The 18,439-nt window shown below is 40.9% G+C and overlaps 1 protein-coding gene across 3 annotated transcripts in view; it reads right to left on the bottom strand.

The window, feature by feature from the left end:
• The window catches only part of LOC121280872 (astrotactin-2-like), a 1,734,361-nt gene that overhangs the window by 598,296 nt on the left and 1,117,626 nt on the right, over positions 1–18,439 (bottom strand). For all 3 annotated transcript variants that reach the window (XM_041193192.1, XM_041193193.1, XM_041193194.1), the window contains one exon: positions 10,793–11,058. In XM_041193192.1, coding sequence (XP_041049126.1) covers positions 10,793–11,058 — 266 coding nt within the window. The remainder of the gene's footprint in view (positions 1–10,792; positions 11,059–18,439) is intronic.

Here is an 18,439-nt window from a genome sequence, read left to right as displayed (position 1 = left end):
TTGCCACCTGCCTTAATGCGTCCTTCTTTGGCTTGGAGTCCATTTTTGTCCGCTTCTATTCTGATAATAGATTCTGCGCCTCGAGACGTTTTACTACTTCAAAGGCAAAGGCGAGCATAGAGCCTCACCAGTGGTGAGCATGAGTTGGGTAATCAGGACTATGGTGCTATAGCCCTATATAACTCCAAACCCTGTTTTTAAATCGGGGAGCTCCCCATCAGCAGCAGAGACTTGCAATACTATCACTATAACACAGCAAAACATCACATTGCACAGGCACAGTATTTTGTATGTTTCATTGCTTTTTGTGGCGCTTTGCCATGCACAAATTGGCTGCTGAGTTTTCCTACAGTACAACAGTGGCTGTACTCCAAAAGAACTTCATTGGCTGTGATGTGCTCTGGGAAATCCTGAAGTCATGAGAGGTGCTCTATAAGTTCAAGTTCTTTCATTCTTTGAACACAGTAACACTTTCTCAGCTGTATTACCATAGTTTTATACAAAGTGTTAGAGAGGTGTGACATTGTTGGATAAATTATAACATTTTATTATACCATTTCATTTCACAATTACATTTAAACTTGGTTTATTTAAAACAAAAGCTCCCAGTGCATAAACTGTCCTGCATGATGCAAATTGTGTCTGCAGCAACTGAGGCTTCAAGTGTGTAATCTGAGAAGACAGGGACTCAGTGCAGCAAAAACCAATGTGATTCAACCATCAGAACAATGTGCTTCAAAATATCATCGTGTGCAAAGCATTTTGTGGTGTTTCAAACTATAAAATGATGTTTCAATGTATAAATTGCTTGATAAATCACTAGCCCCACCTGTTAAAGCCAGCATATTCATGCAAGCGTGATTTATCCAATACATAAGATGGCTAGAAAAGAATCTGAAATAGCGACAAAGTGGACAACTATTATGGACAGTTCAAGTAGCACCTCGCCATTACCCGTCATTAAGTTACTCACTGCTTCCAAACAGAACTTTCATTTTCAGTGTTCCTCAATTAATTTTCTCTCAGAAGAAATTATTAAAATAACATCTAGCATTCCTGCCAACACTGCAAGCCCCCCTTTCTGAGATTGACACCTTCTGGCTCCATTTTAAAATAAAATATTAAATATCCTGAGGACGTGTTTGAGAAATGATCTAAGTGCAACAAAGTGTTTTGATAATGCTGCTGTCTGCTGCTTCATTTTTGTTGGTTTAATTGGCAGCTCTATAATTGATGCCTATGGTTATGGCAATTGGTTGCTAGTTAGGGTGGCCAGACATCTGGGTTTGTACCAGACAATCTAGTTTTTTAACCAGTTTGGCCTCTGTCTGGTACCAGATGGCTTCACATCCGGTGTTTGGACCCTTAGCCCATTAACCTGGTAAGTAGGGGCCTGTGCTCATTCGTTTCCCTGTCTGCAGCAGCCTCGATGTGAAAGGGACACAAAAGTCAGGTTTGTTTTAATACTTATTTCCCAATCCACCCACCCCTATTGTTTCTCCGAATCCCTGAATCCCCAAACATGACAATGTCACCAAGTGTAGGATGATGTCACAGTTTATGTGGGTGATCTCACACCGTACAAACTGACATCACTCACGTACGTGGTGACGTTATCTCATGCATTATGGTGTTCCCAATGCATGTCACAAAGGTGTGCGGTTTTGGTGATTTCTGCTGCTGGCCACCAATGAGTTTTGCTGCCTGATACAGGTAGTTGGTACAGTATTAATATTGTTACATAAATGCAATTTACCACATGAATACATACACCAAACATGATTGTCCGGATAATCTCAGCAGGTCTGACAGCATCTGCAGTGAGGAATACAGTTAACATTTCGAGTCCATATGGCTCTTCATCAGAACTTCATCAGTTCTGATGAAGATCTATACAGACTCGAAACATTAACTGTATTCCTCTCTGCAGATGCTGTCAGACCTGCTGAGTTTTTCCAGCTATTTTTGTTTCAGATTTTCAGGATCTGCTGTATTTTGCTTTTATTTTATTGTTAGGATAATATTTGTTTCCAGGAATAAGACTCATTGTACCTGTTGGTTTCCCTAATAATGACTTAAATTTATCTGCCTTTAGTGAACATCTTGAGATCCAGCCAGATGTATTTTATACCTGTCTGCATTCTCTGCTGCTTTAGTTTCATTAAAACTGCGGGACACATTTATTAGTGAGGCTCTTAATGACTAACAAACGTTATTCCAAAGTCTCTTAATCCTTTCTTGCATGTGTGAACACGGTTTGGGATTTTGTGACCAAAATGAACAGGACTAAGGCATGTGTTTTCCTAAATTCATTTTAAGCAGAAATTTGTCTAAAAGTGGTTAGCTGTTCCCTCCCAATGGACCGAAAAGTCCTCTGAAAGTTAGGCGTTGTTTTAAACGTGGGACGGACTGTTGTTTTGTAGAGTTCCTAAATAATAGCACATTCATGTGCAAAGTCCGGTCATTCCAAGAGACATCTCGTACTTTGGGGTTGTAAATTTCTTTGCTCTCTGCTGGGCTTGTTAAAATTCAACACAGAAACCAGAATTTAGTCAAAGCGATGGAAAGGACATGGGCTTAAACCACATTTGCCTTGGATTTTATTTCAGGGAAAGGAGAGTGAAGCTGCTTTGCATCCTTTCAGGTAAGGTTTCACAGAATGGCTTGTGGAAGGAACGTTCTAGATTTTTTCATTTACAAAATGCAAACATAAATTGTACCAAACAGGCTGGGGCTCTTCCTTTTCACACAAAAAGAGAGGGGTGAGGCAGTGTCCTAATGCATGTCTCCAAAAATTGTGGATGCTTCCATTTGTAGGGGAGTGTAAGACTAGAAGCCATAAATACAAGATGGTCATAAATGAATCCAATAAGGATTCAGGGAACAACCTTTTAACAGAACGAGAGGTGCGAATGTAAATCTTGCTATCACACAGAGTAGTTGAGCTCATGAGGGAGAAAGGATGGAAGTATTGCCTATAGGGTGAGATGAAGAGGGATGATAGGAAGCTCAGTTCTATAAAAGGCAGAGTATGTGAACAGGGAAAAGGGAATTAAAATGATGTAGGAGATTTCGAGACAATTGTAGAACAGTAGATTCACAGGATAGGGAGCTTAATGAGTTGAGATGGAAGTTGAAAACACCGAGGTTGAAAAGTCACCTGGTGCAGAGGCTGAGATAGTAAAATAGTGAAGCAATCTCAGTAAGAAAAATGACTCAGTACTTGGGTGGGCACGATAAAAGGGGATTTGAAATGAGAGATGAGAACAAGGTGATATCCTCAAAGGAAGAGAAGATGCTAGATGTGACAGGGGACAGACCAAGGTGCTATTTGGTGGTAACAGTCAAACCACCATTGATGCAGTTTGGGTGGGGCAATTAGTGGATATTACAACCAATCAGGAAGCTTCATTATGGGGGAAGGTGCCATTGCCCCTCAACCAGGTTTTCAACAAGGCTATAAAGTTGATGCAATCATCTAAAATAAGCTCATGAATGGCAAGGGCCTTGTTCACAAGTTGAACAGAATGCTGGAGGGAGATGTGGAGAGGGGATGACAGCCAATCAACTGGCAGAGTCCACAGGGTCAGTGTTGGGAGGGATGAATGAGACAGGAAAAAGATTGGCAAGATCGCACCTAGCATGTACACTGGGTGGAATAGTTGGTGAGAGAGTAGGATGGGGCATTTTGAGGTTACTGCCGATAAGGAGGCAACGATGAATATTTTGATGTGCCATTTGAAGGATGGCAATTGAGGCACAGAGGGATGGTGTAGGCATATCCAAGAGGAACAAAGAACAAAGAAAAGTATAGCACAGGAACAGGCCCTTCGGCCCTCCAAGCCTGCGCCGACCATATTGCTCGTCAACTAAAACATTTTGCACTTCCGGGTCCGTATCCCTCTATTCCCACCCTATTCATGTATTTGTCAAGCTGCCTCTTAAACACCACTATCGTACCTGCTTCCACCACCTCCTCTGGCAGCGAATTCCAGACACTCACTACCCTCTGTGTAAAAAAACTTGCCCCGCACATGTCGGTCAGCAGTAGGAGAGTGGGAAATTTCAGGAGTGCTGGGGATTGAGATAAGGATTTGGGAGGGCTTAGTACCCAAGAGGATAAATAACAATTTACATAGACATTTAATTTATGTTATTTTTCAACCTTTTTCTACCTAATGAAATCAACTTCGTTAAATTTGTCTAATAGTCCTGGGGTGGGGGAACAAACCAACATTGGAATTATTTATGGATTTTGGGAATGTGTCAAATTATTCCAGCCAAAATATTGGACTGAGTCACTGGTCAATAATGTGCAAACGTGGACTTATTTTCAAGACCCTGGTTGAATTTTCATCAATTTAAGTTGCAATGCTCAAAACTTGGGACACAATTTGTGAATACTCCACTTACAGTCAAAAACATCCACAAATTAGGCAACTAAAACTCAACTGGGTTGCATCAAGACTCATTACACCAATTCCTATTTTAACACATTTCATACCAGCACCTCAAGAAAATGGAATTCCTTGCTTTTTTGGGGCTCCCTTTTCTCTTATAACCTATAGGCAATTTAAATCCAAGTTTTGAGTCACCTAAACGCTAGTTCTTGATTTATCTTATCTTCTCGCTTAACCTTTTCCTTATTTCAACTTTTATTGTGTTCTGTACAATCTTGGCTCGTCACCAAAGTTCCTCAAGATGAAAGAAAGGAAAACAATCAAGTAGCCATAACCACGATAGGGCAGCATGTTCAAATAATACTAGGTTTATGCCCTTTTGCAAAAGCAGAATCTTGGTTTTCTGGTGTTAATGGTAATATCTTTGAAGGCTAAGAAATACTTTCTGTGTAAAAGATGCAGAAACAAATCCATTGGTACCTTTTGCAAAAAATACATATAGCAACTGTTGCACAAGAATTTCCCCAATTTGCTCAGATTATTAGCTTTGTAACTTCCTCAAACCCTAAAATATTCTATAATTTCTAATTCAGGTCCCTGGTACAACCTGTCACTTCCTTCACACCACCTTTAACAGCCATGCTTTCAGCTGCCTAGACCATAGCTTTGGAATTCCATCCTTAAATACCTCTGCTTCACTCTCCTCCTTTAAAATACTCTTTGAACCTACATCTACCCATTGTAATATCTTATTTGGCTTTGTGTCAATATTTATTTGATTATGCTCCAGTGAAGTACCGTAGGATGTTTGACAAAATTAAGTGTGCTATATAAATGCAGGCTGTTGTTGTTAGTGCAGTAACAACAATAAAAAAAAGAATTCCCTTGCTAAGGTGGATCACACTAGCATATGTATGAGTACCAAAGTGAGCTCGGCAAGCTTAGAAAGTAGAGGATTTCACTAATTATACAAAGGCATGGTAAATTAAAGTACAAATGTCAATTGTGGCTCACTTGGTAGCTCTCCGGTTGCTAAATTAGAAGGTTACAGGTTCAAGTCCCACCCTTGAGATTTGAGCACAATAGTGTAGGCTGATGCTCAAATGCAATTGTGAGGGAGCACTGCACTGTTGGAGGTGTCATCATTCTGGTGAGATGTTAAACCAAGGCAATGCCTGCTCTCCAAAGTCAATGTGAAAGATCTCATATTTTAAAGAACAGCAAGGGTCCTGTTTAATAGTTATCTCTCAATCAACATTACTGAAAAAGATTATCTGGTCATTGTCACATTGCTGTTTTGTGGGAGCTTGCTGTGCATGTACTTGTTGCTGTATTTCCCTACAGTGCAAAAGTGAGTCCTCTTCAGAAGTAATTCATTGGTTGTAAAGCGCTGCAAGATGCCCTGAGGTCATGAAAAGCACTGTATAAATGCAAGTCTTTCTTTCTTTCTTCAATGAATGCTGAAGCTGGCCTTTGATTTGTAAGGCTGTGAGGTTGTAATAGGAAAGGAAGATTCAGGAAATTAAGGGCTGAATCTTCTGGCTAACGTGCAGGTGGCGGAGCCCAGCTGTCAGCACTTAAAATGTCGTGTGCTGACGTCATGCGAGCGTGCTGACGTCAGCGCAAGGCATCGCGATAGTTAGGTCGGCGGGTGCGCTATGCAGCGGTACGCGTGCCCACCATTAAGTAAAGGCCTTGTTAAGGCCATTAACTTACCAATCGATCAGGAATCTGAGGGGCCTGTGCGAACTTCGGCTCAGGGCACGGGCCCAACGAGCAGGCGGGTAAGTGATTTTTTTACAAACCTCATCCAATGGCGGGATGAGGTTTGATATCAGATTTTAAAATGTTTAATAAATGTTTTGTGTACTTCATTAACATGTCCCATCTCGTGTGACATTTTCACATGAGGGGGACATGTTAATGATTTTTTTATTTTCCTATTTTTAATCTTTGGCAGCCTTTCAGCAATCTCCCTGAGGCAGCACATAGCCTCAGGGAGATGTGTGCTCTTTCACGCGCATGCGCGAAAGAGCACACTCTCGCAGTTGAAGAATCCACCCCCTCCCCCCACCCCCCCTGCACAGGAAGCAGCACGCTGGGCAGGCTTTAATTGGCCCACCCATGTAAAATGGCAGCGGGGCCCGTTTCGGCAGCGGCGATCGGCTGCCCACCCGCCCATCAAGGGCAAAATCCTACCCTAAGTGTTCCACTATTCTGAGAAACTGAAAAAGAATGAAGGAGGAGGAAGGTGGAGGATACCTGACACATTACAATAAATTGATTTAATTTTATATATATATATATATATACACACACATATATATGAAAATCTGGATCTGTGATGGCAAAGGCCAACCTAATTATGCATAACATACAAAAAATGGGACACCCCTTCATAAGTAAATTTTCATTCCTCCTAAAAAATGGCATGTGTGCAAGTTAAAGGGTCATTACCTTCATGAACAAGTTAAAGCATTTATATTTTTTAATGAACACATAATGTGATGACATAAGTTGTATCAAAAAGCGTCACCCTCACTTCAACACACCTTAATTTCCTGAATCTTCCTTTCCTATTACAACCTCACAGCCTTACAAATCAAAGGCCAGCTTTGAAGTGAGTCACCCTCACTTCAACACACATTGGAGACCTTCTGGCTCTTCAACCTCGTTTGACAAAAGAAAAAGGCTATTTTTTTTGACTGAAGAAATGGGCTGAATTTTTGTCAGGGTTTGGAACCGTGTTTCTGGCCATACTTATTTTTACTTTGAAGAAATCCAATTTTTTTCTGTATTCCTGACCCTGCAGCATTTTCCTCTGGCTTTTTTGCAGGTCGGGAATGCTTACTGTGAAGACGCACAGTCACCCCCACTAAACTTGGGTTCCCCATTTTACATAGGGGAAAATCGGAATTTCTCCTGCACATCATTTTTGTTTTTGGTGGCGAAGGGTTTTGAAGCCCAGTATAAGCATGCCAGTTTGACAGTTTGTGAAGAAAATGGAAAGCCTGCTGAAGAGCCTGGAACATTCTGAAATGTAAGTGTAAAATATTTTCACAACTTCAAATATCACTACTGGGGCTGTATTGTAATGTGAATGTGTTTTTAATGCAGTGATTCATTATAGAGATCTGTCCTTTTAAGGTAAGTTGACCCTTGGTACACTTCTAATGGAAAAAGCATCATAATGCAGTGAAAAATGTATCAAAATGTGTTGTCAGCTTGTGCTGTTATCTTTTCTACTGTGATTTAAATTGCTCTGGCTGATAAAAAGCAACACCTGGTTTTCACACTTGAAAAAAATCTAATCATCTGCTTCCCTACATTGATTGACAGGCACCCTGCTTTGAAATTCAAATGAGCAGCTGCTGTTCTTTACTTTCCAGAGAGCAGCGTAATGTTTGGGCAGCTGTGGCCATTTTCAATGCTTGACTGAGCTTCAAATGCTAATGGGTTTCAGCACAATAGGAGTTCCATTTATCTGAGAATGAATGACAGTTTCAAGAAGTTGTAATAACTGATTGTGCCTTTGTTGTGGTTTCTGGTTTGTTGGTACAAAATAATAGGAATACAAGTATCAGTTTTTTTCACATGCCAGAATGCATTTTTTTCAGCATCAATAAATGGAGAATTTTATTAGATAATGATTTTTTTCTGCCCAGGGAATGTTGCTGACTCATAAAAAATTACCTTAAGTTGAGTCCGGGGGTTCGGAGGCCAGAAACCCCAGTTCCCAGCAGGCCTCGGGACTTCTACATATGCACCAGCCAGGAAATTGCCACACATGCACAGTTGGTGTTTTTCCATTCTTCAGGCCAGGAACTAGCCCTGCACACATACGCAGAAGAAAAGGAAGCAAAGAAGTGAAACAGCGCAGAACTTCAGGTCAGGTGACCTGAACCAGAGCGCCACTAGATGGAAGGTGCCCCAGGGAGCAGGACACTTGGAGGGGTCAAGGAGAAGGTCCCAAATCAAGAAGAAGGATCCAAATCAGGGAGTGGGACAGAAAGAGGTCCCAGGAGAAAGTCCAAGACAGGGACAAAGACAGGGAACAGAAATAGGTCCCATTGTGTCAAAATAAATGACTGGAGCAGAGAAAAATAGGGCTCCGAGTTAAAGAAAGAACTGTGAGGAACAGACTTGTAGCGAAGTGGGCTCGAGAAAGAAGCCCAGAAGATCTGAGAAGGCAGCTGAAGTTTGGTGATTCCATGCTGCATGTAAGGGCAAAGGTACCCTTTGGAACAGAGGTATTAAACCTGGCACGGCAAAGATATGAAAGTGTGCTTGGAAGGTGATGCTTGAATGTACACAGAGATCCAGGGGAAAGGAATCTCAGAAGGCAAGGTTGAGAACCTGGAGGTGGGTTCCTGTGGAAGTTGTCAGTGTGGGAGCGGCATTTGAAGAGAATTCTAAGACAAGTTCTTCAAAGGTGGAGATTGGAAACCCTTGTGAGACAGACAGAGTTTTGGTTGGCTCACAGTGTGACAAACATCTGAGCGGGTCGCTGAGAAATCCATAGAATCTGCTTTGGTCGCATCTGTCATTTACTTTGGAGTGTGGTGTGTCTGAACACAGTTCGCCAATTGATTCATATGTACTTACCATGAATATTAGATTAGATATGATAAATTGTTTTGTCTTTCCTATTTGTATGTGTCTGTAAAGATATAGCTGGAGTGAGGGAATAGTAAATACTTGAATCATATTCTTGTGTTCATATTGCGATCTTTCCAATTTCTTTGCCTGGTGTAATATAGTTCATTTTTCTTGTTTAATAAATGTTTTATTCCCAGTGTTAAAATTTTATCAGCAGATGCCTGTGAAGTTGTTCAGTAACTTTCCTTCACAGTTAAAACACAAAGTTAGGGTCTATCAAGCCAGATTCCCTCTGCAATCTGACTTGTCCAGTCGTAATATCAGCAAGGATCGTAACAAATGTAAAATATTTTCAATTTTTATTGCATGAAATCTGAGGACCGTATGCAGTGCATGCTGGGTGAATTGCTTTGGAGGTTACGTGGGGGCATGAGGTGGGATGGGAAAACCTGAGGAGGCATGGCAGATACATGAAGGGCATAGCAGTGGCAGGTGATCTGCAGGAGCATGAAGGATATATGGGGGCATAGAGATGGCATGGGTGATCTGAAGGGACCTGGAGGCTACATGGGGGCATAGAGGTGGTATGAGCAATACAAGGGGCATTGGCAGGCATGGGGCAGGTGGGGGGTGAGGGAGGTGGGGGTTGAGCTTTAGGGGGCCTTTAAACACTGCTAGAAGCTGGGATAATGTGTTGGAGAACCAAGGTGAGCTTTCTAACCGGCCCACCCCTCTACCCATACTCCTCCTGCACTGGTTCACGGCTCGCAAACTGCACTGTGAACCTGACTCTGGTATGAAACAATATAAATGTGAAGTCACACATGGGTCGAGCGTGCAGTTTGTGAGACGCGGAAGTGCGTAGGTTGGATTTCCCGAGCCCTGAGGAAGTTTCGGTCCAGTAGGTCTTAATACTATTGAGTTACAACTTAATTAAAGGAGATTTTCAAAGGTCTGTAAATATTTCTTTTGTACAACTAAAAAAAAATCAGTTTATTTAAAGACTTGTTCTTACTCTTGAAAAATGTTTTACAACCATTTCACCAATTGCTTGACAACAAACAATGTCAATTAGGTTTCAGTTACTCAAGAAAGGGTTTTGTTTATTCTTTTTGATTAATGAATACTAACTAACCATTAATAATATGGAACTGAGGGACTGCTGTGAACATTACCCTTTGAAATCTGGACCTTGGTCACAAAGCCAGCCTGCTCTGATTTACTTTCTTCTCTCTCTGATAGCCGCAACAGTAAGTGAAATACATTAGGACAGTCTCATCCCAGTACCGAGCTAGAATGAAAAACCATTGCAAAAACTTCCCATAGTTTGAATCTTAGCAGCTTTAAACAGAGAAGCCACAAAGGTGGCTGATGTGTTAAATGTTGTTTTGATGTAATTCTGTTCAACAGTTCCGAAGACAGCACAATGCTTGAGAGCAATGGAAAGTTTTCAAACCCATGTTTTGCCTAACCTGGAAGTCTTTGATGCTGAAACTGGCTGACAAAAGTGTAAATAGTTTCCAGTCCCTTCATATATATCCCTTACCTTGTTGAATGCAAAATGGTCTTTTTTTTAAGCATGAGTTGCTGCTTGGTATTGTCTTGATAATACTGTCTGAATTCCACCTTGCGAGCACTCTTTATTAACAAGTCACACAAACTATTCATTCCTCTTCAACAAATTTACACTTTTTTTTGCTTGTTGAACATGTTGTAATGTAACTGCTTTATCATTTGGGTCTTCAATTACTGCACAGGTAGGGCTAGATGTCAAAACTGTGTATTGCACTTACCTCTCTCGTCATGTTGCCCTCTATTAAATGGTACAGTGGCACTATACGAGTGATCTCCAGCAGCACAGGAGTAGGACTGGCCTGATCCTTGCCCTGCCGATGGCAAAGATGGCATATGGAAGGGCACTGCCCTTTCTCTTCACACTCAATCTCCACACCAGTAATCGGCTGCTCATCTGACAGCATCTGGGCACCCAATAGGCTTGAGAGGTATGAAATAAATGGTATTGATTTGAGTTCCTTCTTGTTTCCCAATTCAGTTGTTTCTGAAAGTAAGAAAACAGAAAATTTCATACAAATGAACATTAGGAAAATAATATGGCGTATAGCATATGAACTTCATTACAACACAATGGTGGCTGTCTGAAATGTTAGGCATCTGCACTACAGTTGCTTTTCCTCACTAAGATTATTCTACAATTCAGCATTGTGCTCAACAAGCAAAATGGGCATTTCAAGTGTGAGAAACAGCCAGCAATCCAATCACAACTTTTACACTTCAAAACTTGCAGACTACAGCATGGAAACATTACAGGTACAGATCAGTCTCAAGGAACATGAGATTCCGAATGAAGACTGTTCTCATATGTATCAGCACATCATTGAAACATGGCACCAGGACTCCAAATAAGACTAACAATAATCCTACAGAGATAACTGCCCAAAACCACACCAAAATTCAATGAGTCTCTATATTAATCTAATAAATTTCCCAAGATGATTGATAAATAAAGGCATTCTTTTATATCTCAATTTATGACAGCATGAGGCGAGTCTTCAGGAGCTTGCAAAGCACCACCTAGTGCTCATCATCTGAAACTACAACATGATATTGTGGCATTAAATGGGAAATGTTGACATGGCAATTTACACTGGTTTATATTGATACAAAAATACAATTAATAGTTGTAATACCAGGAAGTAAGGACTGTAGACAGGAAGTGCATTCCTTTTACAAGATAATGTGCTGGTCTGAATCTTGTTTTTTATGCTTTTGCTTTTGGATAGGACTGTTCATTTTTCTGTCATTCACGCTCACTCTGGACAAATGGTTTGTTTCTTCACTACAATCATTACCACTCCCTTTGCCTTTTGTTCCATGACATTTTTGTCATTTCATCTCTCCCACCCTCTACCCTGCCACACACCTTCCCTTATGAAGGAATCCGTGTAAAGAAATACGACCATAATGAAAGACTATGAGGTTAAAGGAGTTATTTTCTTTCAAATAAGAGCTTAAAGAATTTAAAAGGGTTAATTTTTTTAAAGGACAAATGTGTCTTTTACAGCAATAAAAGAATCCCTGACAAGAAAGACAAATACCCAAAAAACTATACACCAGCATATTCTGTTTCACACTGTCAGGAAAGACAACACAATGTTGGATTTGATAAAATGAGTTTATAAGAAGAATCCTACGGCACATTCAACTGGAAATTTTTATAACCTAGAACTATGTTATAATGTTAAAACACAGATTCCTGATGAATAGAAATTAACCACCATGAGAACTCACAAACAGGGCTTCCCTAGAATCAATAAGGGCCAGACCTTTCATGGAATTTGATAGTTATATGAATTTACTTGGAATCAAAAATGGCTGTCTTTAAGTAGAAAATAACAGTGATCAAAACCACATTTGGAACATAAAATAGGAGCAGCTTAATTACAAATAAGAGACCACCCCTATATGTAAGAAGTTAGCCATGCAGCCTCAAAAAAAAACTACAAATACTAAGGAGCAAACAGGAAGACAATCAGATTCACTTAACTGGCTTAGACATCTCTCACTCGCTCGGGGATTAAGGATAATGTTACTTTAATATTTGACAGATATCCTACTTATCCTCTTTGGGGGAAGGCGGTGATGTAGTAGTAATGTCACTGGACAAGTAATCCAGAGGCACAGCCTAATGCTCTAGGGGCACAGATTCAAATCCCACCACGGCAGCTGGTAGAACTTGAAGTCAATTAATAAATCTGAAATAGAAGCTAGTCTAATGATGACCACAAAATCATTGTCAATTGTCATAAAAACCAATTGGTTCACTAATGTCCTTTAGCGAAGGAAATCTGCCATCCTTACCTGATCTGGTTTAAATGTAACTCCAAGCCCACAGCAATGTGCTTGCCTCCTCAATGCCCCCTGAAATGGCCTAGCAATGTGTTTGACTCTTAAATACCCTATGAAATGGCCTAGCAAGCCACTTAGTTGTATCAAACCACTACAAAATCTAAAATGAATGAAAGTGGACACTCCACCTAGAATCAACCACTGTGATAAATGAGACAGATTTCAAACAGATCTAGCAACTCAAATCTGGACACCCATGAGGCGCTGTAGAGCATCAACAACAGCAGGATTGTATACAACCATAATCAACAACCCCATAGCCCAGCATATCCCCCCATTACCGCCAAGCTGGGGAATCAACCCTGATTCAATAAGGAGTGTAGGAGAGCATGACAGGAGCAGCACCATGTATGCCTAAAAATGAAATGTCAACCTGGTGAAGCTACAACACAGGACTACTTGCATGTCAAACAGCAGAAGCAACATGCACTAGACAGAGCTAAGTGACCCTGCAACCAACGGATCAGATTGAAGCTCTGCAGCCCTTCCACATCCAGTCATGAATGATGATGGACAATTCAACAACTAGCTGGAGTAGGAGTCTACACAAATATCCCCATCCTCAATGATCAGGGAGTCCAGCACATCAGCATAAAAGACAGGGCTGAAGCATTTGTTGCCACCTTCGGCCGGAAGTGCAGATTGGATGATCCATCTCAACCTCCTCCTGAGGTCCCTGACATCACAGATGCTAGACTTCAGTCAATTTGATTCACACTAAGTGATATCAAGAAACTGCTGAAGACAATGAACACTGCAAAGGCTATGGGTCTGGACAACATTCCAGTAATAGTACTGAAGACTTGTGCTCCAGAACTTGCTGCACCCCTAGCCAATCAGTTCCTGTACAGCTGCAACACTGACATCTACTTAGCAATGTAGAAAATTGCCCAGGTATGTCCTGCCCATGAAAATCAGGACAAATCCATCCCAACAATCACCACTCCATCAGTCTACTCTTGATCATCAGTAAAGTGATGGAAGTTGTTATAGACAGTGCTATCAAGCAGCACTTACTCAGCAATAACCTGCTCACTGATGCTTATTTTGGATTCCAGCAGGACCACTCAGTTCCTGACCTCATCACAGCCTTGATCCAAACATGAATAAAAGAGCTGAACTCCAGAGGTGAGGTGAGAGTGACTGCCCTGAGATCAAGGCAGCATTTGACTGAGTATGGCATCAAGAAGCATGAGCAAAACTGGAGTCAATAGCAATCAGGGGAAAACTCTCCATTGGTTGAAGTCATATCTAGTGCAAAAGATGATTGTTGTAGTTGTTGAAGGTCAATCAACTCAGTCCTAAGAGTTCCTCAGGGTAGTGCCTTAGACCCTATCTTCTTCAGCTGCTTCATCAATGACCTTCCATCCATCATAAGGTCAGAAGTGGGGATGTTCGCTGATGATTGCACAATGTTCAGTACCATTCATGACTTCTCAGACACAGGAGCACAGACCATGTCCATATGCAGCATGCAGAGGCAATGGCATTGTGCTATTATCATTCAACCAATAATCCAGAGGCCCAGGGTAATGCCCTGGGGACCCGGGATTGAAATCCACCACGGGATAAAAATATGGAATTAAAAGTCTAATGATAACCATGAAACCATTGTTGTAAAAACCCATCTGGTTCACTAATGCCCCTTTACGGAAGGAAATCTGTCATCCTTACCTGGTCTGGCCTACATGTGATTCCAGACCACAGCAATGTGGTTGACTCTTAAATTCACACTGAACAAGGGCAATTAGGGATGGGCATCATCCCATGAATGGATAAAAAAAAAACCTGGACAATATTCTGTTAAGTGGCAAGAAACATTCACACTATGCAAGTGTCTGGAAATGACCATCTCCAACAAGAAATAATCTAACCATCTGACATTCAATGCCATCACTGAATCAACTGGGGGTTACCATTAACCAGAAACAGATCTGTACTAGCCTTATAAGAACAGGTCAGAAGTAGCTCACCACCTGATTCTCCAATTCCTGCAAGGCACAAGTCAAGAGTATGATGTATTATTCACCCCTTGCCTGGATAAGTGTAGTTCCAACAACAGTCAAGAAGTCTGACACCATCCAGGACAAAGCAGCCTACTTGATTGACACCCCATTCACCACCTTCAACATTCACCACCTCCACCACAGACACAGTGGCAATGGTGTGTACCGTCTTTAATAAACTTTTATGTATTTTAGGTGTTATATTCTCTCACATTGTCTCCTGTATCGCTAACTCAAGAACCCAACTCTGCGCTCTTTTGGGTGGGGGAGTACATTACTGCTGAGTAGCTCAGACCCTAATAATACTGGCTTTAATTTACGAAAAAGGATATCCGGAGGACAGTAATAATCTTGGCTGGTTCTTTCCCTTCGGGGAGGAATAGATCAGTCCTTCATATCCTTTATGTGTGTTTGGGATCTGTCTTTCTCTATCTAAAATTGAGGGGAATCATCTAAGAGGTATTCCTGATCTGGGATTGTCACAAAAGCAGCTAGGAGTACAATGCACTTTGTTCTTCCTCTCCATCCCCCTTTCAACGGCATAAAACCATCACACTTCAGCCTTCCTTCTGTTCTAAAGAAATCATATTTAACTCAAAACGTTAACTCTGTTTCTCTCTCCACACTTTCTGGCAGACCTATTGAGTATTTCCAGGACTTTCTGCATTTATTTCAGATTTCCAGCATCTGCAGTATTTTGCAAAGAATTACTTCTACCTGTAGTGCCCAATTATTACCATCCCTGCAAAAACCAATAACATTTAAAAAAAGTTTGAATTCCAGTGACTGACACAAAGGATTACAGATAAGAGTTCAAGTTTTAAGACTTTTACTGCAATGAACAATTTAAAAGCAACATTAAACACTATTCTTTTAGGAAATTTATACTTTAAACCACAGAAAATTACTTATCCCACTTAACTGCTCATAAATCCGAGAATCCCACAATACAGTTGTACTTTACACTGTATCTTAAGTGGACACTTCATTCTCCAAAAACCAGTCCAAAGTGATTCTTAGTTCCCATGGCCTTGCTTCCTTTTTTTACCTTTCCTAGTCAGGCAGCTGCTAATCGCAGAACTGACTTTCATGGTAAGGTATGAATTGAAGATCCTTCCCTCTAGATAAGCTAGGCCAATCTTCCAGTCTCATTTCAATCTTCATGAATTTAGTCTCTTCAATCTGAATGCAAGCTCCTACTTACATTTTGTGAGGTCACCAACAGGACCAGCTTTCTTTCTATTTAAGATGCAGGATTAGCTGCCTCTATCTTTCTGCTTGATCTCGCTCTCTATCTCCCTCTCTCTCTCAGATTCTTGCAGACTACCTTTGGTCTCTGGGGTTCAGTGATATCTTAGAAGAACCACTGCAACACTGATTTTCTATGGCCTGTCCCTCTCTCAAAGCCCATCCCCCGTCAATATGAATTATATGGGCCTTGGATCCAGGTAGAAATCTTGATTAACTATCTTCTCTAGCCCCATGCCGATCTTTCTTGGAATTTAATAGACAGTGTAAAGTATAACTGCTCTAAAAGCTTTAAACTCCTAACACCTCCCTGTGAGACTTGGAGACTAAAAGTCTATCCACCATCAGTACAGCTGGTCTGGTCATTGTTTTCAGATATGAACATCTTGCAGCTTCTCCCCTGTAAATTAGTTTGGACCTCACTGTCCTCATAGCAACTAAGCCATCCAGGCTTGTTGTGAAGCATGATTTGGAGCAGATCACATGATCCCCTTCACTACTCCATTTTACCTTAAATCAAACAGACAGTCAAACAAACAAGCCTACGAACTTTGCACTTGTAATAACTTAAGAATTAAAGATTAGAATTGGTGTCCCAGGGGCACAGTTCTATGGTGCTCCAGCCTTCTAACTCTGCAATGCTCAGAGATGGGTGTACACCAGCAAGCTCTTGTATGGTGAGTTGCCTCATCACGGTCGTTATAACAATTGGCTGAGCTTGATAGCCGCGCAATAAAGAGAAGGACTCATTGGCTCATTCTGGGACACTCTTGTGCACCACAGAGCAGTATGAACAAGATTTGAGATGGCTTGCCTGTCTGCCCTATTGTTCAGAGAATTGTAGTGCATGTCATATAGTTAGCTAATGAGTAGAGGTTAATGAAGCATAGAAGTGAAAATAGATTTTAAAACATCTTCTAACTACATTAAAACTAATACAGATACAATAGAACAAGATGGGCTTTATATGTAAGGTTCTGAATGTCAAAACAAAGTGTCATAAGTCCAATTATATGCTTTGAAGTTTTTTTTTAAACTCAGGAAGTAAGTCAAGACTTAACATGGTTATTGTAGAACTACGAAATCAATATATGTTGAACCTCAGATCTCTGCTGATCTTTGGAATTACTCCATTTGGAATTACTTGAAGAGGTCCAATGTTTAGAACATTTGTTTATTATAACTTAAGTCAGATGACAACAATGTAACAGTGGTTTTAACTGTAATCCAGACTGATGGACAAGAAATATCAAGTTAGATTTTCAGCTTGTCACCATGTGTAATATCAATGGGAATAAAAATTTGGCAGTTTCCATTAAGGGCTGCCAGTCACAATGCTAACTTGATGTGTTAATGGAAAACCTTTCCACCCTTTCTTTATATTTCCAACAATAGATGTTCATCTATCAGCAGGTAAACTTTGTAATTTTTGACAGAAAGGCAACAGATTTTTCGAGTCAAAGTGAGTCAACCACAGAATGTTTGACTTTTAAAGTGTCAAGTACAATGATCAGAAGCAAACTTTGCTTTTAATTGGGTAAACAACACTACCCCTTTTCATATATGTTAAAAAAAATGCATTTACTTTCTCTCTTATATTGTTTATACTTTTGCTCAAACATTCTTCCTCCAATTACCAGGTATCTTGGCAAAAAAAAGCTGCAGACTGCAGTACAGAGATGATCACTCTTTCAATTTGACATCTTCAGCCTGAGCACAGGTGGCATCTATCTGTGTGGTCCCGTCCTGTCCCCACGTTCAGCTGTTTCACATCAGGAACATTTTCCTGCCTGCTGGATGAACCAGATTCACACAACCCACTGCAAAGAAGGATTCAGCCCAGGGCTCAGTCCTACTGAAGAAAATGTGAGAGGAGTGGGCCTCATAGCATCTTAATCCCTCCCCCAACCCATTTCTCCATGCCACTGATGTAGTTTCCTTGCCTTTGCTTCTGCATTACCATTGCCCTTTTATCATTCCCCAGTAACCTCTATTTTCTAATATGTCTGCCCTTCTTCCCCTTCTCTTCCGCTTCCCTCACTCTGTGCTCCACCCTTTTTTTCACCTTCTCTCCCTCCCCCCAACTTAGGCTATGCCCATTTCTCAACTGCTTCAACTCTCCTACCTCCTCTCTCCATCCTTCCCCGGGGTCCAATTCTGTTCTCCAGTTCTACTGGAACTGAATATTGCATTATCTTTTGATTTCCTTTGTATGACACCATGAAAGATTGACTCATACTTATAAAATCCTCTAGCTGG

Source organism: Carcharodon carcharias, chromosome 8, assembly GCF_017639515.1.
Source record: "Carcharodon carcharias isolate sCarCar2 chromosome 8, sCarCar2.pri, whole genome shotgun sequence".
In the NCBI taxonomy this organism is placed as follows: Eukaryota; Metazoa; Chordata; class Chondrichthyes; order Lamniformes; family Lamnidae; genus Carcharodon; species Carcharodon carcharias.
This window is presented reverse-complemented; position numbering and strand designations above follow the sequence as displayed.